At 46.2% G+C, this 24,582-nt stretch overlaps 1 protein-coding gene across 1 annotated transcript; it reads right to left on the reverse strand.

Moving 5' to 3' along the window:
• Nucleotides 1-23,917, reverse strand: MECR (mitochondrial trans-2-enoyl-CoA reductase). Its single transcript, XM_050932364.1, has 10 exons — nucleotides 23,792-23,917; nucleotides 13,764-13,861; nucleotides 13,336-13,467; nucleotides 9,923-10,066; nucleotides 7,779-7,881; nucleotides 6,033-6,135; nucleotides 4,712-4,785; nucleotides 3,504-3,564; nucleotides 2,310-2,382; nucleotides 1-976 (listed from the first exon to the last, which is right to left on the reverse strand). Exons 2-10 carry the CDS (start codon nucleotides 13,807-13,809, stop codon nucleotides 813-815), a joined length of 900 nt encoding a protein of 299 aa, XP_050788321.1. The 5' UTR covers nucleotides 13,810-13,861; nucleotides 23,792-23,917; the 3' UTR covers nucleotides 1-812.
• Between the last annotated feature and the right edge of the window lie 665 nt (nucleotides 23,918-24,582).

Genomic DNA, 24,582 nt, shown 5'->3' on the forward strand with positions numbered 1-24,582 from the left:
TCTCAAAAATTCTAGCATTTATTCTGAACAATCATTGACATTTCAGTAGCCCATTTCACAATTCTTGCTCTTGGACGACAGGTTTGCAACACAATGTGAAGTGCCTTTATTTCAGCCGCAACTGCCTCAATATCAAACTACAGATGTAAGCTTCCCTAAGGATTGTACATGACAATATTGGTGTTAGGACACAATCTAGGACAATATTCAACATCTAGAGGAGTCCGTCATGGGAAGAAGCCCCAGAGACAGAAAAATAGAGGCTTCCTCACTTAAAGCTCACGCTGGGGCAGGCAAAATTTACAGTAAGGGCTGCATTAGTGTCTTGTTGGGCGTCCCAGTGCCTTCCGATTTGGGTGACTACACACAGCCAGAGCAGAGTATTTCTATTTGTGTCCTGCTTGACTGACTGATTTCACCAGCAACCCGCTGGAATTTGATCGGCCTTGCCCCTACCCTAATTTTTAGGATTCCAGGGACTGCACCTTAGCCACCCTTAACTTTCTGTTGCAAAGCAATTAATTTTAGCCAATGTGAAAATAGGATCCATCTCCAAAAGCAGAGATCTACTGTATGCTTCTGAGTCACGTATTAGCCTCAGATGTGATTGTTATGTCAACTTTGCCCACTTGAAACAATATTTTAGAGATTCTTCCTCTTCAACAGCTCTCTCCTGAAGACAGGATACATTGAAGCAAACATGCATGAAACCAGTTGTATTGTCTCCAATGGCACCAGAACTGGCTGGGATTCAGCTCCCTCTTAAAAATCCTCTAGAAATAAAGAGCGTATGATTGTCCATGGGAGCAGGATCACATGGTGAGTACCTGTTTAGATGAGACGAATGGCTTCATGGAGGCCTCCAGGGCAATTCGGTAGTCCTTCAGTGGGACCTGTGTGCAGGCTGGAGCAGTGAGCTGCCCCTTATGAATAAGATCACACAGGGTCAGAATCATCCCAGTCAATCTGTCCTTGTCTGCATGGGAAAGACAGAAGAGAGTAATCCTGCCCCTTCCAGAGCTGAGGGTGAACAAGACCCACAACGCCACCCAGAGGAAATGAGACAACTGACAAAACAAACAAAAAATGAGCTGGTCTTGGCTGCCCTGGCCACCTAGCAACACAACACAAGGGAGCAGAGTTCAGGTGTCCCTGGGACAGCAGCTCGGGACAGGGGCAAACGATCTCAGTTCCTTCAGCAACTCCTTCCACACTGTTCAACACATGCAGCAGCATTCACTGATTTTGAGGGAAATGCACCCAGTTTGTATGGCTGGTACAAGGCAGACGGTCCCACAAGACTCCCTTGTACTGACTGCAGTGTTGCCAAATTGGACAACTGATCTGTTCGGTTGACAGGGGAGACAGTCCCCTGTGACCTTTCTGACCTTCGGGGTTATGCTACAGGTAGGTAGCTAGCGTCCTGTTTGATGGCCTGCCCTGCTCACTACACTCGATGTTACCTGTCACTTGCACTGCAGCTTGGTCAGCAACCATCTGGCACACGCTGCTTTGAGCTCAAGGCTGTGTCTAGGTAGCTTCTGCCCAGTCCACATAGCCTCAAAGCAGGGAGGGCCTGAAACATGTTACATGCATAATGCCTGACTTTTTAAATTGCAAGTGCTGAGCAACATCAGAGTGGAGCTGAGTAGACAGGCCTGGATCAGTCGCAATTGTTTAAACTCAACATTGTAGTTTGTTGTGGTTTCCTGGCCAAATGGACTAACAGGTACTGATGCCAAGGGCCGATTACAGATTCTGTGGGTTACACATAGGCTGTAGCTCAGGGGCATGACAGGGGAATGATACAGCTTGTCTCTCCCTGGATTAATGAAGGAAACGCTCTGGGTCTAAACTTCTCACCAGCCTTCACCCACTTGTGCTTTTTGATGTCTAGAAACCCAGCTATCAAAAAGATTTATCTGCTCTTCAGACGCTGAGTTTGAGGGCTGCTTTGCCAGTACTTGCTGAGGAGGGCTTATGCTAAACTAAAAACCGGAGATTCTGCAGGATGTGTTCTGTGCTCTGTGTTTCTAGGACCTCCCTAAGAACTGGGATGAGAGAAGCATTATCTTGTTGTCCAGGTTGGACAGGACGCCAGGTACTCGAGTGCTAATTCTTGTTCTGACAATGACTTCTTCTGTGGCATTGGACCAATCGCTCCACCTCTGTGCCTCAGCCTATGCACCAACAGAAGCAGGGACAATGCTTACTTTCCTCAGGGGGAAGGGGGAACCTTAAGAGAACATATTAATACTTTCATAGATTTCCTATGGGCTACATCCCCACTGGAATGACCTTCAACTTACTCTGGGTTTGGTCTTTCTTCCACTGGGTCATCCAAAACCCACGCAGCTTCACATCCTTAAAGATGAATGCACTCTGTAGAAACAAGGTGAGACACACCATGATTCTTAGGGAAACTGTTTACATTGGGCATTCTTCAGTTAGCATATTTCTGCTGCACACAGGCCATGGGAAAAGATTGTCCTTGTACAGCTGCTACTACACTTCACACGCTGTTGCGAGTTTGACAGTCACTTTCCTGCTGCTATGAAGATCTGCAATTCTGCCTCCCTGCCAATGACTGTTGCTTTTAGAAGAGCCTTAATTTGGGGCAAATTCACTCAGACAATGCAGATTTTTTTCTTTTACACACCAGCAGAATGTTAATCCTCTTCACAGTACAGTGGCTAGTAAATAGGAGATTAAGAACCAAGGGCTGGTTCCTTCCAAAATGATCACATTCTTGCCAGAGTTGAGATAACTGCAAACATGCATTGCCCATACAGTGGCTGTTTTGTGGCAAAAGAGGATTTCAGGCTCTCTGGCTGTCAATCTGGCACTAAATTTAAAAATTCACATTCATAAAGCGTTTTGTGTTCGCAACGAGTCCCCACGATCAGTAGAGCTCTGAGAGGATACAGGACTAAGGTTAAGAACGTTAAAGATTGTTCTGTCCTGGCAAGAGACGCCTTAGCTACTAACTCCAGGTCAGAGCAAGGATTGACACCAGGAAGATCTGCCCTATGGGTGCACCTTAGAGTGAAGACAACTTCTGTAGTGAGGATTTGCCTGGCAGATGCTAAATAGCTGGGTCAGTGACACACTGGAATCAGTCACTTCATAAACACTGTCATGAGTATTGCAGACACCCTCCCAAACCCTGTAAACCAGAAACAGGCAAGAACTAGCTCATTCCTGCCACATTCTCATCCAGTAAGAGACCACGGGGCACTGGTTCTGGTGCTCAAATGGCACAAGGAGATAGTTTGGAAGTCAAGCGCACAGTTCATCCAGTCACTCCTAATGGTAGCGATGCCACTGCGTGGGAACTGAGGAGCTATAGGGAGTTAGAGGACAATATATAGATGTGGTGAAGCCAACCCCGTGGGGCAGCCAGTTGCTCGCAGTGTATGTGTTGGATGGAAAGTTTCAGTGCTGTGGAGTAAGGGCTATGTGATATGAATACAGAGAACATGTCGCAAGCATCTGTTACTTACCACAGGGACAGTCAAAGGCTGTTTTGCCATCCCGCCATATGTAACCATGGTCCCTTTCTGTCTGTATGGAGAATCAGGTGTCAGGCAATTAACGATCTCCCCTAATAAGGGTCTTCAACCAGACCTGCTCTCCTCCTCCAATTCCGAACCCCTGCAGATACAGACGCCCTCACACAGGCGGCTCTTTCAATTACTTTGTTACTTGCTCACCTTGCTTTCTAGCTTCCCCTCCTTCTCACAGGAACCATTAGCTGAAATGCTCACCTAGAGTTAATGGACCACTCCCACTGCTACAGCCCACCAAGACAATGAGCAAGATACTACAGGGATTCTGACCTCATAGCTGGATGTGACCTTCCACTCTTACTAGTCTTTAGAAGTCTCTTATTGTGTGTCAATGGAGAGGAAACCTCTCTACAGTGCTGTAAGGTCTTAGATTTCAGTTACTGTATCTTCTGAAAATCCCACCCCCACTGCATTTTTAACAAGTGACCCGTTTAAGATAATTGTATTAATAGACTGTAAGGTCAGAAAGGACCACTGTGATGATTTAGTCTGGCCTCCTGCACAACGCAGGCCACAAAACCTCACCCACTCACTCCTGAAACAGACCCCTAACCTCTGGCTGAGTTACTGAAGTCCTCAAATCATGGTTTAAGGACTTCATGTTACAGAGAACCCACCATTTACACTGCTTGAAATGTGTAAGTGACCCTGTGCCCCAAGCTGCAGAAGAAGGTGAAAACCCCCAGCGTCTTTGCCAATCTGACCTGGGGGAAAATTCCTTTCAGACCCCAAATCTGGTGGTCAGTTAGACCCTGAGCATGTGGGAAAGACCCACCAGGCAGATACCTGGGAAAGAATTCTCTGTAGTAACTCTCAGCCCTCTCCATCTAGTGTCCCATCTCCAACCATCGGGGTAGTCACCTATGGATCACATCCCCCTCCATAAACTTATCAAGCTCAGTCTTGAAGCCAGTCAGGCATTTGCCCCCACCACATCCCTTGGAAGGCTGTTCCAGAACTTCGCTCCCCTGATGGTTAGAAACCTTCGCCTAATATTGAGCCTAAACTTGTTGATGGCCAGTTTATATCCATTTATTCAACTGGTCCTGACCGCTATCCCCAGTCTGGACAAACCAGTTCTTTGAACATGTACTTCTCCAAGTGCTAAACCCAAGTCAAAGGAGGAAAACAGCTGAACTTACTGTATATGGCGCAGCATCTCAGTAGCACTTTTCCCTCCGACGCAATTGAGAGCTAACCGGGGCTTAGGGACTTTCTGGAAGAGTCAATGTTTTACAGACAAAAAAAAAAAGAAGATTCAACTCTTGCCCACCAAGCCAGATTTCTGTCCAGCAAGAAACACTGAGTAGCTATGTTCTGAATTCCAAGGTTACCTTCTCTTGGGGTCAGGACTCTGTCTGCCGAGAGAGGCAAGTTCATATGTTTTAGCCCCAAAGTTTGCTCAAACCGAGGGCAGGCCCAGAAATGTACCTACAGCCAGATTTACCATCTGGACACCACAGCAGAAATGAACACCTGCCCAAAACAGCGGGGGCAGCCTCCAGAATCAGAGAGAGGAGTCCAAGGGAAACAATTCCCTGGGAGAATGAAGGCCTCACTAACTCTTCTGTCTGCATGTTAAACGGTGGTGTATATCAGAGCACAGATTCTAGATATCAGACATCTACAGAGCCTCAGCTAGTCCATCTCTCTGCCAATGTGGGACTTCCCCTGTGGCACTATTAGTGCTACTGCATCATCATCAATACTGCATTTCCCCCCTGGTCACCTCAATTCCCACTTACAGTCGAAACAGAAGGGGCCCAAACATGGACAATGAAAGTAATTTGAGGTACAGAGACTTCTGTCTGAGGAGAGGCTGCGGCTTGGCACTGTTCAGTTTACAGAGGAAATAAGTGAGAGAGACAAGAGAGGATATAAAACAGCGAAAGATGTAGACATGGTCAGACACTCCAATTTATCCTCAGTATAGAAGAGCAAGGGGACATGCAATCAAACTAAAAAGCAACTTTAAAAATCATAAAAGGAAACCGTTTATTATTTTACACCTATGGAACTCACCGCCATAGGATATTATTGAGACCAAGCTCCTAGCAGGTTTAATTGGCATTTAAATGGATTAATGAGAACACCCAGTTACATGAGAAGATAAAGTAAGGGATATACACTCCTGATTTACGGAATAAGGCGCTGATCCTGAAGATATTTACGCTCTTAGCTTCCATTGATTTCAATGGAAGTTAGGTGCCCAAATACCTTTGAAAATCTGGACCTAAAACAACTGCTCATCTGCCCAGGGGTTATGAAAGAGCTTCCTCTGAGGAAGTTTACTCCAGAGTTGTCCATAATAGGATTCTTGCACCCTTCCCTGCAGCATCTAGTTTTTGCCACTACATTAGACAGATCACAGTCTGATCCAATACGGCTATTCAGAGGTTCCTGTATTGTCTTTGGATCCTGGGAATTAGCTTCCTCTTTCTGGAGAGCTCAGCATTACAATACCTTAAATAAGTCTTTCATCTCTGGCTTTCTCAGCATCTCTTCTGTGAGGATATGGTCTGCACCAAGGGACGTCAGTCTGTCTACCACCTCTTGGAGATTGGGTCTGGAAAGGAAGGACAAAAAAAAAAAAAAAAAGGAGATTCGCAGAAATAACTGGCATGTTTCCCAAGCCAAGATGGATAGTTTCTATAAACTCTAATCTGTAACTTGTGACCCAGGACGAGCAAACTGGGCTCAGCCCAAACTTTGGGGAAGACGTTCCCTTCCAAAAGCAAGGCTCTTTGGGGGGTGGGTGGGGGGGGATTTATCTCCTCCTTCCCTTGTCCTGTTATTAACTGACCAAGCCACTCCTGCATCTGTCCCCTAGTTTCCTCCACTGGCTTCCTCACTTTCTGTATCAGCTATAAGCCCCTCAGCCTCACCTTCAAGGCTCTACATGGTGCCATCCAACCTCTCTCTCTGCCCTCATCCCAGCCTTCACTGTGTACCCTCCAGCAGTCGTCCTGAGAACTGCTCCTGGTGTCTCCTCCTCCCGCTCTAGTCTGCACTTTCTTTCATACTGCCTCTTCTGCTTCCTACACACAGGTACCTGTCCTCTCCTAAATGCTTTCCTCTGCAAAGCTTCCTACCCTGAACTCGGATGCCGGCTCCAGCTGTTCCTGCATAAGATCTGCTGGCTCCTGAACACTCACCCACAAGCTCCAGACAGGGCTTCTTGTCTGCTCAGAGTAAGAGCCACTTACCAATCACAGAGCAGGTTGCTGCTTCCCAGCTCAGTGCCTGTTTTACCACCACCAGCTGATGCTGCACCACCAAACCAAACCACACCCCACTTTCCTACTTCCAGGCAAGAGAAAGGGATGGGACCAGCAGCACTGTGAGGAAGGACCAGCCTCCTGAGCAGGCCACAAAGTGGGAGCAGGCAGAACTAGCTTCTCCGAGGAGCCACCAGGTCCCTCTTCGTATAGTCTCTCCTTATCCCATGTCCAGATCCACTAATGGTTCCCCCCCCGCCTAGCCTTTTGGAACTGGCCAACCTTGGAGTTAAAAATCCCTCGGGACTAGCCAGCGTCAAGGGCTAGTCACGCCCTCTCCCAAAAGGAATTTTAACACTCATCTTCGGAAGGGAAACATTTAATAACATTCGCTAATCACTGAACGGGCAGCCTCATTCAGAGAGGAAAGGGAAGGTCTATTGTGAAGAACTCCATTGCCGGAGTGAATGAACACCCCCCATTGCCCATTCAGACACAAATATAGTTTTTCTATCAACATGAGGTATTGCCCAGTTTTACAGCACAGGTTCTCGGCCTCCTTTGGACTATTTGCAGACTGGAGACAAAAACTGATGCAGGTTCTGAGATGGTGATCCTGCTAACCTTTAACCTGTCTTCGCCCCACCCCTTTCTATGGCATAATTCCAGCAGGAGGGGTTCCCTCATGTAGATTCATATCAGGGCAGTTAAAGTGAAAAATTTGAGACAGACTGACAAACAAACTTCTAACTGCAGCTACTCTTAACTGGCCACAAGCCAACCTTTATGCCCATCTCCCTCGTTTCCAAGAGAGAATCCTCTCCCCTGCTACTCAGAATCTAACTCAGGCACATAGAGCAGAATGCAGGGTGAAAGGAAGGGGGAACTGAACAGTCCAGGATAAAGCAAAAAAGTTCTTCGATCAGGACAATTTTAACAAATGACCCAGTTTGTAAGAGTCTCTAAAAACCAGGGCCCACTGTACACGCACCTATCTCGGATCACATTGATTGTTTTGATGCCTAAAGCTGCTGCAATCTGAATAACCGCCTGTCCCACGCCACTGTTGGCTGCATTCTGGATGATGGAATCACCTGCAGCGAAATAAAGAAGCCCAAATCAGCTCTGGCTTGAAGCAAATTTAGTGCTGGAGAAAGGTGTGGAGACCTTCAGTCTTCAGAGCTGAGAATATGGTCAAGAACAGGGACAGCACAGACTGCTGCAAGGCAATCTTCCCTGATGCTGTCCCATCAGCATGGCTCATCCTCATTCTGGCTGGCTAGTTCTAGGAGCGAGAAAATAACTCAACCGCTTAGATAGCCAATAAGTGAGATTGCTAAGTGCTAGCTACGGTCAACGGAGGTGGTGGTTTTTGATGCAGAGATGTTTCCAAGAGCTGAACTAAGACTCACCAACTTATTTCAGACAGGACCTCAGATGGGAACAACCTTTCAGCCACTATGACCACATTTAAACTAATGAACTACAATTGAAAGGCTTAATTCCTTCACAATACATTCATCTGAGAATTTCATTCACCTTAGACACATTTACTAAGACTTTTTTGGAGTGGCTTTGATTTATTCCTGGGAACCTTTTATAACCTGCTGCTTATTTCCTCTAGGCTTGCAAGGACTTGCATCTGAACTAGAACCTTGAAGGCACAAGATACTGATCATAAAATTTGGCCCTCATATCAAGTAATTCATTCATTCATGGAGGATAGGTCCATCAATGGCTATTAGCCAGGATGGGCAGGGATGGTGTCCCTAGCCTCTGTTTGCCAGAAGCTGGGAATGAGCGACAGGGGATGGATCACTTGGTGATTCCCTGTTCTGTTCATTCCCTCTGGGGCATCTGGCACTGGCCACTGGCGGAAAACAGGATACTGGGCTAGATGAACCTTTGGTCTGACCCAGTAGGGCCATTGTTATGTTCTTATTCAAGTACTTCGCAAACACTCATTTACCCTCAGCTGGCAAGCTCCTTGGGCAGAGGCTGTGATGGGTGTATCTAAACTCCACGCTGGCAATGATAGGCTTAAGGGGAACCAGAGAGCCCAGTTAACCCATTCTATGGCACCTGGAGGAGAGACAGGTAATGTAGGATTAGATCCAGCTGGGGAGAACGAGGCTGCATGGTTCCTAGAAAGAAAGGCTGGAGGAAAGAGGTAGTTGGGCATTTCCTCTCTCTGGAAAAGGAACCATCGAGGGGTGTGCAGGAAGGAGCTTATACCCTGAAAGGAGAGGGAAGCCGGCGAGGGGACTCCAGGGAAGCTGCCCCAAAGGTCAGTAGCTCAAAATCAGCCATGCCACCAGAAACTAAACCCTCAGAGGCAGTGTCTGTAATAAAGTGAGGAAGATGCAGAACCTGAGAGGCGGTGAAGATCCGTGGAGGACTGCGCCCAGGGAGAGTGGAAGAGCTTTAGGTCTTCAAACCACGATTTGAGGACTTCAATAACTCAGACATAGGTTAGGGGTTTGTTACAGGAGTCGGTGGGTGAGATTCTGTGGCCTGGATTGTGCAAGAGGTCAGACTAGATGATCATAATGGTCCCTTCTGACCTTAAAGTCTATGAGTTTCTATTCCTCTGAGTGTGGACGCTGTTAAGAAAGAGTGGGACTCAGTGTCACCTTCAGACCACCGAAGTCCGGAGAAGGCGGGTGAGGCAGAGGGGCTGCAATGCTGGATCTCACTAGGAGGTACTCTCAGATAGCGAACTATGACAGGGACCATATCTTCGGCTGTGTTCGGGCAGCATGCAGCACAATGCTGACCTGTCCCTAACTGGGGCTCCCAGGTGCTACTGCAATATAAATAATAAATAACTCTGAACCATCAGGTAAGAAAACAGGTGCAGAGACTTGCCAGAGGTCATGCAGTCAGTGGCAGAGCTGGGGATAAATCCTGCAGTCCTATCTCCCAAACCCCAATTCTAACTACTCAATATTAGTACTTTCCATACAGAAGAAGGTAGAATTTTGTTTATGCACCTGGATACACTGTTAATTAGAAGGAATTTGTAAATTCTGTTAAACTTGTTTAGGGCCAATATCCGGGCAGGGGATATTCCACTGGAGTGTAAAAGTCAGTCACGTGTTAGGAGAGTTACGCAGCACCGGTGAAGAGACGTACCTGGCCCCAAGGTCTCAAAATCAGCCAGCATCCGATAGGCTGTGCAGGGGTTGACACTCAAGGTGGCAGCACACAGCAAAGGGATGTCACGTGGGAGTTTCACCAGGGTTTCCTCGCTGAACACTGCATCCGTTCGCCATGTTCCTGGTTTAAAGGACAAGGCTTATTCAAGCTATGAGAAGCGTTAGAAAGATGCGGGCAAGTTGAGCAAGTAACTGCTTAGGCAATAGTTTTCAGGCCCAATGAAGTTGGAGAGAGAAATGTGGCTAGGCATAGGCTAGGGAGGCAAGACTCCTGAACTGCAGTCCTGGTTTGGATACAGATTCCATCTCTGGCTATGGGCAAGCCATTTGAAGCTTGATTTTCCAGGGGTGCTAATTAGCTATGTACATAGTTAATATAAATCTCCAGGAAACGTGTATATCTTGTCTGGTGCGCACTGAATGAGGTAGGACGCTGCAGCTGCCTCTATTAGCTTGGCTAGCATAACTCATTCCTATTTAGGAATCTGTCCCTCCTGTGTAGTTTTTATTTTTATAAGTTGTGTCTTCACTCACCTGCACCAAAGAAAAAATAAAAGTAGTCAAAGAACTAGTCCTCCCCGCAAAACCAGAAAGCTGCTTTAAAACACAACAGTGAACAGTTAAGGTTGCTAGTTAGCAATGAGGCAACTACCTATCATTCAAAAACAATAAAAGTGGTAATAAATAGGGTTTATGATAGACCACCAAGTCAGGAAGAGGAGGAGGTGGACGAGGCAATTCTAGAACAACCAACAGAAATATCCAAGACACAAGACCTGGTAGTAATGTTAGACATTAACTATGCAGACATCTGTTGGAAAAGTAATGCAGCAAAACACAACGCTTCCAACAAGGTTTTGGAATGTACTGGGGATAACTTTTTGTTTCAGAAAGTGAAGGAAGTAACCTGGGGGACAGCCATTTTAGATTTAATTCTGACCAACTGGGAGGAATTGATTGTGAATCTGAAGGTGGAAGGCAATTTGGGTGAAAGTGATCATGAAATGATAGATTTCATGATTCTAAGGAAAGACAGGAGTGAGCAGCAAAATAAGGAGGATGGACTTAAAACAAAACAAACAAATAATCTTTAACAAACTCAGAATTGGTAGGTAGGTCCCATGGGAAGACTCAGGAAAAAGAAGTTCAGGAGAGTTGGCATTTTCTCAGTGAGACAAAGGCACAACTGAAAATTATTCACTTTTGCCTACAAGTATTTACTGTCTCCCATTACGGTTTATGCATGAGGGGTACACTTGATTCAGTAGAATCTTCTTAACTGGAACCCCTCAGCGGATTGTTTACCTTCCTGATTAAGCAGAAAAGACATTTGAAATGAAACAGGCACAGAATGGATGGAATTGGCAAAAGGTGGCCAGAAAAGTCAGTGGCCCAAGAGACATTTGTTTTGAAAACCCCAACATTTTTACTGAAAGACTCCTAAGGAGACAACAGCAGCTAAACATAACAAACTTGTTTATAAGCAAACTTGACAAGCCAAAGCCTTTACACAGGTGCAAAAGAGGGATAATGGCACTCACAAATGAAACTGCAGCTACTTCTGGGGAGGAATGTGATGTGGTAACTTTATTCAACAGGTCAGGATGCAAGTAAAAATCACCATATCCAGCTTATGCTATAGAAAGTAGAATTTAGAATGGAAAATGGTGCAAAAGTGTCCTGGGAACTTTATTTATCATGAGTGGTCTTGATGTCTGATTTTACGTACTGACTCAAAATAACTTGTGCTAACTACTGAGTCACCAGCACCACTCCTTGCAGCACCTGGATTTTCTCTGGCCATCTCTCCTTTATGCAGACTAGAACTGGCTCTATTTAGCTTTGAAACTTGATGAGACCACAGCCTGAGTCAGTATGGCTGCATCAAATAAAGAGTTCTAAATCCTTAATAGTATAAAATACGACAAGAACAGAGATTAAAGCAGTATAAAAACAGCTCTGAAATTGAGTGCCTTGTGCAACTCCACTGGCTACACAGATGCTTCTCGTTGGAGACAATATAACCTATTACATTTGCAATTTGACTAATATGGTGCTAAATGGATTCCAACTGCTGCTTCCCTCGCCTGGAACATTCTCTAATGGAGTTTTTTGTGTATGTTTTTTTTAAATCACATCCGATTACACGTAATTGCTGTAACTAAGCTGCGTACATGACTGAGGCTGTACCAAGCTAAAACAGCACTTCAGAGAGTAACAAACTTGTTTCAGGACATCACATTATCTCCAGGTGTTTTAAGATCCCACAACCCTTCTGTTCAGAGTGTTAAAGTATGAGCTCATCAGGCAAAGCACATGGGTGTAAGTTGCAGAGGAAGGATGGTTTGTGGTTAGGACTGTACACTAGGAAGATCCGGGTTCAATTCCCAGCTCCATTATAAGCTTCCTATGAGACAAGGTGGGGGAGGGAATATCTTTTATTGGCCCAGCTTCTGTTGGTGAGAGAGACCAGCTCTTGAGCTACACAGAGCTCTTCTGCAGGCCTGGGAATGGTACCCAGAGTGTTGCCGCTAAATACAAGACCAAACAGATTGTTTAGCATAAGTAATTAGGAGACCATTCAAGGTGAAGTGAGTTGTTAACACCCCTGTCATCACAGGACAAAAAAAGGGGGTTAGTGGGCTACCGATTGTTGTAGTAAACCATAAACTCGGTGTCTTTATCAAAACAATGATTTTTAGCATCTAGTTTATCTTCTTGTGTGACCTTGGACAAGGGACTACAGTGGACGATGGAGCTGTAGAGTCCCTCTGAAAACTCACTCTGTGCCTCAATTTGTCCCACTCTGAAGTGGGGATAATACTTCCCTATCTCATAGAGGTTTTGGAGGCTGGATTAAGGCCACATGAATAGTCAGATTTCCAGGGATGGTTAGAACAATGGCTTGCTTCAGACTTTATTTTAAATGAATGAAGTTTTCAAATATACAAAGCATAATTCGGATTCCTATAGGAATAGAAATGTTTTTGTGACTATCTATCGCCAGTGAAAACAGGTGCGTGTTTGAGTTTAAACATCTGTGGCTAAGCAGTTGCTTGTTGCAATCCTACCCAGAGCATATAGGCAATTGTCTAATGGTTAGAGGTGGGGAACGCAAACCAGAAATCCTGGGTTCTAGACTCAGCTCTGCTTTGTGACTGATTCACCTGGCTAAGTCTTTATCTCACCATGCCTCATTTCTCCCCTGAGTCTATCTCTAAAGAGAGATAATTATCTATCTCACTAACATTTGTGAAATGCTTTGAGATCTGTAGATGGGCGACGCCAGAGAGAGGCCGATGGACAGATGCTCAGCTGGAATGAACTGCCCCAGCTCCACAAATGCAACAGAACTATGACTATTTATGAGGATTTATGTAAAAACCTCACCAAGTTCCGCATCTGCTGGGATAACCCAATCCCCAGGCTTCAGAGAAGTCACATGACTGCCAACTTCTACCACATGTCCAACGCCTTCATTCCCTCCTACTGCAGGCAAGTCAGGGAGGAGGGCATAAGTTCCTGTAAGAGGAGGAGAAACATCACAGCATTTTTTTTAGAAAAAGGAACAAACTGTTCTCTCAACTTCTGTTCTCTAAGGCCTGGTTCTACACCCCTGCAGCTCTGGAATCCAGCTCGAACTCCTGTATAAAAATTCCCTAGGGGACATCAATAAAGTTTTGACAGTCGGTTTGTGTAACTACTCATCTGACAACATGTGGCTAATCAATAGGTATTCCACACGCATGTCAGAAATGGAAGGAAAAAGCAGTAGTTTGTAAGCAAAAAGTCAATTCAACCAGAGAAACCAAGATTACCTTGGATCATGTTGATGTCTGCTGGATTGATGGGAGCTGCCAGCATCTTCACGTGAACCCCAGAATGGCCTAGCTCAGCTCGTTCTAGATCCTTTAGTCTAAACAAAGAAATATACAAATGTTACTACCACTAACTGTTGTATAACGAGTGTTCTTGGCGCAAAGTGTATCCTAGAACAAAGACCATCCCCCATCACACTGCTCCATAGTTTGCATGGCAGGTTAGACTTATATTATGCAAGGAGGAGCCCCCAGTTATGCAGTACTGCCTTCCCAAAGCCTACAATGCTCCCCAGTCTAATCAGCACAGCTCCACTTTCCTTCCCCTTTTGGAATGAAAGACTCGAAATACTGATCCACCAATCCACCCCAATATCTGCTATGTATCGAGGTAGCCGTGTTAGTCTGTAGTGACAAAAACAACAAGGAGTTTGGTGGCACCTTAAAGACTAACAGATTTATTAGGACATAAGCTTTTGCGGGTAAAAAACCACTTACCCGCGAAAGCTTGTGCCCAAAATGGTTTTTTACCCACGAAAGCTTATGTCCTAATAAATCTGGTAGTCTTTAAGGTGCCACCGGACTCCTTGTTGTTAATATCTGCTAGTACTGCCAAGAACAAGCACATTGGTTTGTTTCTCCTTAGAATGAGCAGTGGCTGTGTTCATACGTCTCTGACGTGACTGGAGTGGTTCATACCTCTGAGAGAGATCGTCAGGAAAGAGCCTGAAAAGTCGTTTGCACTGGTGGGCATTTTTTTAAAAGGAAAGTTTAGGACTTTTCTGCATGGGGAAGAGGTTTTCAGTATAAATTAAGGTGTGAATTTAAACCAATATAATTATACCTGTATAACTTCCTGCGTGAAAACTCATACTGGAATACAAGTGCGTTTTTCCAATTTAGATTATGTTGCTTGGAAAGGGGTTTAAGTTCATCCAAAAAAAAGCCACTCTTATACCAGAAAAAGTGTCCACATTGGGTGTGTGTGTTATACCAGTATAAATGAAAACTTTCCCATGTAGACAAAGCCTTGGATACTGCAGCCACATAACTGTACAAGGGGACCTACTGGCATTACAGAGTCACACAACATACAGAGGTATTGGCAAGGTGTGAAAAGATGCTTTCAGATGAGATGCAAGCCAAGTTAGATACACACAGGAGAGCAACTCCAGAAAGCAGGAGCTACAAAGGCAGCTCTTGCACCAATAGCAGTGAGATAATGGAAGGAGAGACAGAAGCCCAGTGCTAGATTACTGCAGATGGGTCAGCTGGAGCAAGTCCATTAAAGGTTTTACAAATTAGGGCTTTTTTTTTTAAACTACCTGTGAACTGAATCAAGCGTTAAGGGAGTTGAAGAGAGTCTAATGTGGAGCTTGCGTATGGGCTGCCAATTTTAACAACTTTAGCTATGATCACATCCTGTTCAGTGTGTGTCATTAGAAGCAATAAATTGAATTCTCTTCACAGCTTGTCCTGTGCTGGCAAAGTTTTTTCCCTCCATTTAAGTTGCACGGCTAATGTCTAGATAAATCTGAGTTTTCAATGAAACAGCAAGATGTACTTGTTAGAAGGCTTTTAGCACTTAGGAATTTGCATCCTGTAATCATGCATTTTAAAGAGGGGGCTGAGCGTGAAACAGTGCATTAAAGCAGCGATTCTCAACCAGAGGTACATGTACCCCGCAGGTACACAGAGCTCTTCCAGGGCGTACATCAACTCAGGAAGATATTTGCCTAGTTTTACAACAGGCTACATAAAAAGCACCAGTTAAGTCAGTACAAACTAAAATTTCATACGACTTGTTTACACTACTGTACATAGTATACACTGAAATGTAAGTACAGTATTTATTTACCAGTTGATTTATTTTATAGTTATATGGTAAAAAATGAGAAAGGAAGCAACTGTTCAGTAATAGTGAGGCCGTGACACTTTTGTATTTTTATATCTGATTTTGTAAGCAAGTGGTTTTTAAGTGAGTCATAACTTGAGGGCATGCAAGAGAAATTGGTTTCCTGAAAGGGGTACAAAGTCTGGAATGGTTCAGAGCCACAACATTAATGCATCCGTAGAGACCTGGGCTCATAGTCTGTCTGACTGGGTCACAAATGAAACAAGAGTTTGCCTTCAAAGCCATTTGTCCACACTGGGTCAAATCCCCCCCTAGTGTAACCAGCTAGTTACACCAGGGGTGACTGTGGCCCAATTCTGTCACGGACAGTTGGCTCCTCCAGAGCGGCCCAGGCCTAGCATGGATCTTGGTCAAAAAAGGGAGGGACCAGGATTCTCGATGCAAACTCAAATCCTTGAGGCAGGCTGCGCTCTCCCCTCTCCCTTGGCTCAAGCCTTGTTTGTGACCTGCAGGGTGAGCAGGCTCAAGGAGTCACCTGAAGATGGACATGCATTTTAAATCTTTCACAAGGTATCAGATACAACTGTTCAAAGGTTAGCAGGAGATTTAAATGTTCCCAAGGCAAGAATATTTAGCAGCTGCATAGCACTGTGTTCAACACAATAACAGTAATGAATATATTCTCACAGCACCCCACTGAGGGAACTTATCCCCATTTTGCAGATGGGAAAATTGAGGCACAGATGTTAAGTGGCTTGTTAAGTGGTAACTCCAGGATTAGAACTAGGGTGACCAGACAGCAAGTGTAAAAAAATCAGGATGGGGGCAGGGGTAATCAGCATCTATACAAGACGAAGCCCCAAATATCAGGACTGTCCCTATAAAATCAGGATATCTGGTCACCCTAATTAGAATACAGGAGCTCCTGGCATCCAGCACAATGCTAGTTTCACCAAACCATGCTATCCCAAGTCAGAACCGTGCAAAGCCTGCTGAGCTCAACTAAGGTCAACAGACAGAGAGATACATAGGCAGAGTTAAGGGAGATATAGGGATGGCTAGGGCTGGAACTGCAGGTGGCTACGTGGGTCAAGAATGAAGAGAGCTGGTATGGGGCAACCATGCAGATCATTCAGTCCCCAAGGCAATTATCCACACAGTGTCCCAACGATAAGTTAATTCACAAATTAAAACATTTACTGAAGGGATACAATTCTGCAATACACAACAGCTGCCGCAGTCAGAGGGGACAAGCTTTGGATTTTCTAGTCTTTGTGGGTTCAGTCAGACCTCTAAAATTTTGTCTACAGAGGAGAAATGGTGGCAAATTTGTGTAGACAAGGTAGCTTTAGTGTTAATATTAACAGATTCTTTGCATGCTTAGCGTCTATACAAAGAGAGTACGGGCAGCTGCTGGTGCGAACGCAGACCAGAATTACTGGAATTAGGTTTGACATGATGCTATTTCAACAGAATTGTTAAGGCTCTTCCATTGAAGCTATAATGACTCCATTCAAAGCTGTAAGATCCCAGTGATTTAAATCAACAGATCATGGACACAATGGCTCATTTACAGCTATTAGTGTCAACGGGAACGTATGCACGCACAATAAGAACATATATCAAAGTCGGTCTGGATAAAGGTAGCGGGAGTCCTGCACAGCATCTGTGCCACACTCAGAGTGATTTTATTGCTTGGCTCTGCTGGGAATTACATATCTGTTTGGAGTTAATTGGTACACTGTATCTATCACCCTTGTGGGATGCTGTGCATGGCTGTTATGTGCACAATACAGTTTCCACATAATTTATTTTACCTGCCTTGCTAAATGGCGAATGTTTCAGTTTCTGTCTTTTTCTTCTCACTGCGGTTTCAGTTCTACTCCTTTCCCTCATTTTATGGAGATAGTGAAACAAGAGTCTTTAAAAAGGGGGCACTTATTGTACCTCTATCCCAGCTTTCCTTGAGCAAAACTCCCACCGAAGTCAATGGAAGTCCTGAGAGTGCAAAGAATTCAGGATCAGATCTGGCGCGTACACAGGGACACGTATTTTAGTTGGGACACTGGAGGAGGGGTCATGACAAAGAGCAGCAGTTTGCTTTTATGTGGCTGTTTTGTAACTGTTTATGCTAAAGGCAACATTTTCTCAACAGGAAAAATCAAGTTTTTGAAAATACATTTGCTGCATATGCACCCTTGCTGCTTTTTAAAATGGAATATTTTGACTATTTAATTTCTTTGAAGTTTCCTTGGGCTCTGACCCACATTATAGATTAAAGGTCTGCATAAAAGTCAAAGGCCATTATATTATGATCCAATATGCTAAGTAAGAGAGAATATGACAGCTACAAAAGTAGGTGGGACATGATGCACATCCTTCCAGTTTGTTTGATAAGCTGGAAACATCCACCATAGCACTTTCCTTCTGAGGATTTCAAAGCACCATTAAATATTAAGCTTCACAACATCCCTGGAAGATTAAGTGTTTTGCCAGTGTTTCCATAACAAGGCTATGAGAGATAATGGAAAAGATCACAACTGATTCAATCATATTATTTAAGCTCAAATCACATTTCCTCTTAAATCAGCAGCTGGCATCTCAAAACAAACCTTCTATGCCACAGCTAGAATCATGCCGTCTAACCAGATTCTGACACGTTTATAATGAACAAGGCCCGGCACAGCTGTCTGCTAAACCAGGTTGGTATGTCCACGATTAAGTTTCACACGCTTATTTGCATCCCTAGGTTTGGGGAAACCTGGGAAATCAGAATCTAGAAATCAGCTGCCAGTGCTAGGAGCAGAGGATTGGGGTGTTGCCCCTCCTACAATATAGTGCAGCCATTTTGGGATGCTGACATACTAGCTAAACTTATTACAGACTGGTCCTAGATATACAGGGAATCCCATTAGAAGCCAGTAGAGAAGTCATCCTGTGTGAGCCCTTAATCTAAAATTCAGTCTGGAACAATATTTTACAATTAATTTATAACTCTCCTGAAAAAATGGGTTTATAATGGAAATGCTGTCAGCTGATAATTACAACAGTACTAGCAGAACGCTGCTATAATCACCCAACTTTGGCATTATTATGACATCTAGCTGAATAATGGTCACTAGCCTTAACTAATCAGGAAATAGTGTAAGAAATCCATTGCTTAATCTAGGAAATGTTGGTTGCATATTTCACTGATAACATTGCACTTGCTTTGGTGTCAGGAGGAAGTTGCATATGGTAGCAGCACTGGCACTTTCAGAAAGCAGGACAGGATTTGGAAAAATAGAGAGCCAGATCATCATTAGGCAAGATTTACTCTTATGCAAGAAACAGGGGAAAAAGCTTTAGTACATTTGTTCGATAACTTCTTCTTTCCTCTCTTTGTTTCAGGGTATGTTTACCCAGCGGGTGTGAAACATGTTTTAGCTCAAATCCCTTACAAGCCATACAAAAAGCCCTTGAATACGTACCTGTATGTCCCCAGAACACACGCTTGCTGGGTCATCTAGGGATATAGGTACAATCGCACAAGTCTAGGATGTTTTCTCCAATACCACTTAGAGCATAAAGACTGGACCCAGAATTCTCAAGGATCACAGCTTCAGGGCATTTAGGGCATGCTAGACACCTGCAATTGCCATTGACTTCAGTGAGAGCTGAAGATGCTCAGCAAACCCCTGGACCACGCAGAAGTGAAGAACTTTCATACATTTAAGCAGAAGAGAAAAAAAGTCACTCCCCAAACTCTAAGATACCAGAGAAATGCCAACATTTAAAGCCTCAGTAGGGTTAAAAAGTATAAGCGTGGCCTACAGTACAAAGTTTTGACAGAAAAGCTATGTCAGCGAGGAACATGGAAAGAAAAGATCCTCTCCTCCCCCAAACCAACAGAGTGATGCTGACAAAAGCCCGTGTGTATATGCAGTTGTCCTAGCAAAGAAGCCCTTGTGCTGGCATAGCTTATGTTGTTTGCAGAGGTGATTTAACTATGCTGGCACCTTTAGCGGCAAAAGAACTCCCTGAGTCAGCGTAAGCTGCATCTCCACTAGCGGGTTTCGCCAGCATAGCTACGCCAGCCAAAGCATCTGTAGTGCAGACAAGCCCTTACGTCAACTGCGCCACTGCATTCATGCCATGTGCTCGCAGCACCAGTCATTTTGGAGGTGGGGGATGATATTTAAGCACCCGCTTCTCCCAGTATTTTCCACTGCTGTTGGGAGTCTGGGACCTTCAGCAGGCGCTACTGGCGAGGACACTACTGGGAACCAGGGGACAGAGTGTGGGGTGGGGGGAAGAGTCATAAAGATCATATAAAAACCTTGCAAATATATGTTTCTTAAACTGCCTCCCTCTCCCATTTGAAGTGGAGACAGGAGCACTCATTAAGATGTATGTGTCAGCCATAAACTGAATCAAACATGCATACCATCCACCAGGACAGATTGAGTCGTACTGTCACACCAGGTGAGGAGCAGTAAGATTAATATACCGGTTATAACTGCTCTCTACTGGATGGAATACGTTGGATCTGCTTCAGTGTCTTAGTTCCCACTATTGACACCGTTCACTGGCTAACTTGTCTATGGCTTGGTCCACACTACACTGTTAAACCGATTTTAACAGCGTTAAATCAATTTAACGCTGTACCAGTCCACACTACAAAGCACTTTAAATCGATTTAAAGGGCTCTTAAAATCAATTTCTGTACTCCTCCCCAACGAGAGGAGTAACGCTAAAATCGATATTAACATATCGATTTAGGGTTAGTGTGGCCGCAAATCGAAGTTATTGGCCGGATAGTTATAGTGATAGCTACCCACAGTGCAACGCTCCGGAAATCAATGCTAGCCTCGGACCATGGACACACACCGCCGAATTAATGTGCCTAGTGTGGACGCGTGCAATCGACTTTATAATATCTGTTTAATAAAACCAGTTTAAGTTAATTTGAAATTATCCTGTAGTGTAGACGTACCCTATGTGTTGTCATATGACAACTGGTGTGTAGGTGTACAGCCATGGATTGTTCTGAAGTACAACTGGGACACAGAATCTGCACTCTCTTTCCCTGGGGAAAGTGCTCACTTTGTGGTCTGGATGTAATACATAACTAGACATAGTAATGCTGATTCCTTCACATTGCCCACAGCTTGAATTCCGCAGAGAAAGAGAAAAAACAAGGTCATAATTTAAAAAGCTGTACAGTTGCCAGTATGCACATGCTGTTTAAAATCATCAATAATAAAATCTAACTTAAAACAGCACAAATACCAACATCTTCAAATGGAGTTGTAACTCTTGCTAGAGACCAAAATATTATATTAAAAAGTGGTGCCAAGTATCAGGGGGTAGCCGTGTTAGTCTGTATCCACAAAAACAACAAGGAGGACTTAAGCTTTTGTGGGTAAAAAGCCACTTACCCACTAAAGCTTATGCCCAAATAAATCTGTTAGTCTTTAAGGTGCCACTGGATTCCTCATTGTTTTTATTAAAAAGTGGGATTCTCAGAGGGCAGAATAAACTCCCAGTGATAATCAATTATATGATTTGGCAGTTGGCTTATACTACAAGTACCTATCCTATCTCCTAGAACTGGAAGGGACCCTGAAAGGTCATTGAGTCCAGCCCCCTGCCTTCACTAGCAGGACCAAGTACTGATTTTGCCCCAGCTCCCTAAGTGGCCCCCCTCAAGGATTGAACTCTCAACCCTGGGTTTAGCAGGCCTGTTTTTAGTTTATTTTCCAACTGACCCAGTAATGTATTACTAGCCTCACTCAGCTAAAGATATGACAAGAATCAATAATCAGTCCATAGCTTCAGCTTCACAGCATCCAACTCCACCAAATGCTTAACTGCGGGAAATAAAGATTGCCCAGCCAAGTGTGAATGGTCTAACAGTTTTGAAAATGAATCAGATGAGCCACCAGTGCCAAGTGAGACTTACGCATATATTGACCATGCAACGATTGTGCAAACGTTAGACATACAGTCATCTTTGCAAAATTACATCCGCCTAAAAATGTTGCATTAACAAACACCACTTAAAATCATGGCAATGGAAAGTTAACAAAGATTTCTTTTTTTTTTTTTTCCCCCAGTTGATTTACTTTAGGCATTTGGCAGCACTTTGTGTAAGGTCTGTTTCATTCATATAGCCCAGTGGTTTTCAGTCTGTGTTCCGCACACCCCTGGGGGTCCACACACTATGTCTACGGGGTCTGCAAAAGGTTGCTGTTACCATAGAACCGTGCTTTTCAACCTGTGGGCTGCGGACCTCTGGGGGTCTGCAGACTATGTCTAAGATTTCCAAAGGGGTCCACATAGAATCATAGAATATTAGGGATGGAAGAGACCTCAGGAGGTCATCTAGTCCAACCCCAAACTCAAAGCAGGACCAACCACATCCCAGCCAGGACTTTGTCAAGACAGGCCATTTGAGATTTTTTAGGGGTCTGCAAATTTAAAAAAGGTTGAAAGCCACTGGTATAGCCAGTCTATTTCACTGTTGCTGACCCTTACAAACATAATCAGGGGAGCAAAAAATCTCCATTTTACATTTCTTTAAAGAAACTTATAAAAAAGTTTCAGGAAAACTATATAAAGGGGACTCGATCAGAATCTGTGATTTTTCAATTTGGACCTGACAGCACGTCTTTACTTAACCCTGACAGTACTGGAGGTGGCAACATGTATATTACAGAAAATACAGTAATAGCGTGAGTGATCAAGGTCACTTAGCTACAGAAATCGAAGAGTTTCAACTTCGTCCTCTAGCTAGTGCACTCAGCATCTCCTCTACTTCCAGAGGGGAACCATGCCAAATGTCAGCCACAAGAGCAGCAGGCCAGATCCCTGTCTCAGTGAAGTCACTGAGGTTAAACCATATTCACCGCAGCATAAGTGAGATGAGTCTCTGGTCCTACACAGGCTCCACAGTACCACGGGCCTTTCCCATCTCTCAGATCCAACCCACATTTGGAACAGAGGCCAGGATGCTGGGATTTGAGGAGCTAGCATGTGCACATCCTGGAAACTTCATGTTCCAGAGGAGGCTTGGTACAAAGCATTTGCAGTGGCCCTGGCACCATCACACCCCAGCTAGGAATGCAACGGGGCAGCCACGGCATTAATCAGCAGGTCTCTTACTGCACCTTCTTCTGCCAGGGCAATGGGGGCCGTGCAGCAGGGCATGGATGCTCAATCAGGATCCTTTCCCCTGAGCCACTGGCCTGCCCCACTCTACAGGGGAAATGCAGGAGACCAGCCCACACTGCCAACCAGCCATTTTGCTAAATATAACCCCCATCCCAGGATACCTCTCTAACCACCTGCCTGCCCCCTATATACATCCTCCAGCCCTGCCCAGGAGCCCCCCTGCCCCCCATAGGGTGACCAGCCAGCAAGTGTGAAAAATCGAGATGGGGGGGTAATAGGTGCCCATAGAAGAAAAAGCCCCCAAAATCAGGACTGTCCCTATAAAATCGGGACATCTGGTCACTCTAGCCTCCCAGCATGTCCCCCACCTACCTCTTCCAGCCCTGCCCCCCAACCCAGGATTCCCCTCTACCCACCTGCCTCCTCCAGCCCTGCCTGGAAGGCCCCTCTACCCCCTACCCCAGGATCCCTCTCTATCCACCTGTCTACCTCCTCACCTGCCTCCTCCAGCCCCGCTATACCCCTGCCTGCCCTCCACCTACCTCCTCCAGCCCTGCCCCCAACCCAGGATCCCCCTCTACCCACCTGTCTACCTCCTCACCTGCCTCCTCCAGCCCTGCTATACCCCTGCCTGCCCCCCACCTACCTCCTCCAGCCCTGCCCCCAACCCAGGATCCCCCTCTACCCACCTGTCTACCTCCTCACCTGCCTCCTCCAGCCCTGCTATACCCCTGCCTGCCCCCCACCTACCTCCTCCAGCCCTGCCCCCAACCCAGGATCCCCCTCTACCCACCTGTCTACCTCCTCACCTGCCTCCTCCAGCCCCGCTATACCCCTGCCTGCCCTCCACCTACCCCCTCCAGCCCTGCTCTACCCCTGCCCCCAGCCTAGGACTCCCCTACACGCCCCCCAGCATCTCCTGGAGTCCTGCCCGGGAGCCCCCCTGCCCTCCAGCGTGCCCCCCCCACCTCCTCCAGCCCTGCCCCAGCCCGCGATCCCCCGCCCAGCCCGCCCTTACTGTAGAACCCGAGCCGGCTCCCCGTGCTGCGCATAGACCAGCGCCAGGGAGCGGGCCGGGGCTGCCGCCGTCACAGCTGCCCGGGGGCGCAGGAAGGTGCCCAGGAGGGGCCGAGCCCCGCGGAACAACCCCGGCCCCTTCGCCAGCCGCATCCTGCAGCCCGCGGCCGGCTCTGCCAGGCGGCCACTGCAATGCGCGTCACGGCCGGGAGCCCCGCCCGCTGCCCAGGAGACCCCGCCCCTCGCCCCAGATAGCCCCGCCCGCTGCCCGGGAGACCGAGACCCCGCCCCTCGCCCCAGATAGCCCCGCCCTCTGCCCAGGAGACCCCGCCCTTCATTCCAATTACCCGCCCCACTGCCCAGGAGACCACCCCTGCCTCTCCCCTCGCTCCAGATAGCCCCGCCCGCTTCCCAGGAGACCCCGCCCTCACTCCAGATAGCCCTGCCCACTGCCAGAGAGACCGAGACCCCGCCCCTCGCCCCAGATAGCCCCGCCCGCTGCCCGGGAGACCGAGACCCCGCCCCTCGCCCCAGATAGCCCCGCCCGCTGCCCGGGAGACCCCGCCCGCTTCCCAGGAGACCCCGCCCCTCGCCCCTCACCCCAGATAGCCCTGCCTGCTGCCCGGGAGACCCCGCCCTTCATTCCAATTACCCGCCCCACTGCCCACGAGACCACCCCTGCCTCTCCCCTCGCTCCAAATAGCCCCGCCCGCTTCCCAGGAGACCCCGCCCTCACTCCAGATAGCCCCGCCCACTGCCAGGGAGACCGAGACCCCGCCCCTCGCCCCAGAT

This window comes from Gopherus flavomarginatus, chromosome 22 (genome assembly GCF_025201925.1).
Source record: "Gopherus flavomarginatus isolate rGopFla2 chromosome 22, rGopFla2.mat.asm, whole genome shotgun sequence".
NCBI lineage: Eukaryota > Metazoa > Chordata > Testudines > Testudinidae > Gopherus > Gopherus flavomarginatus.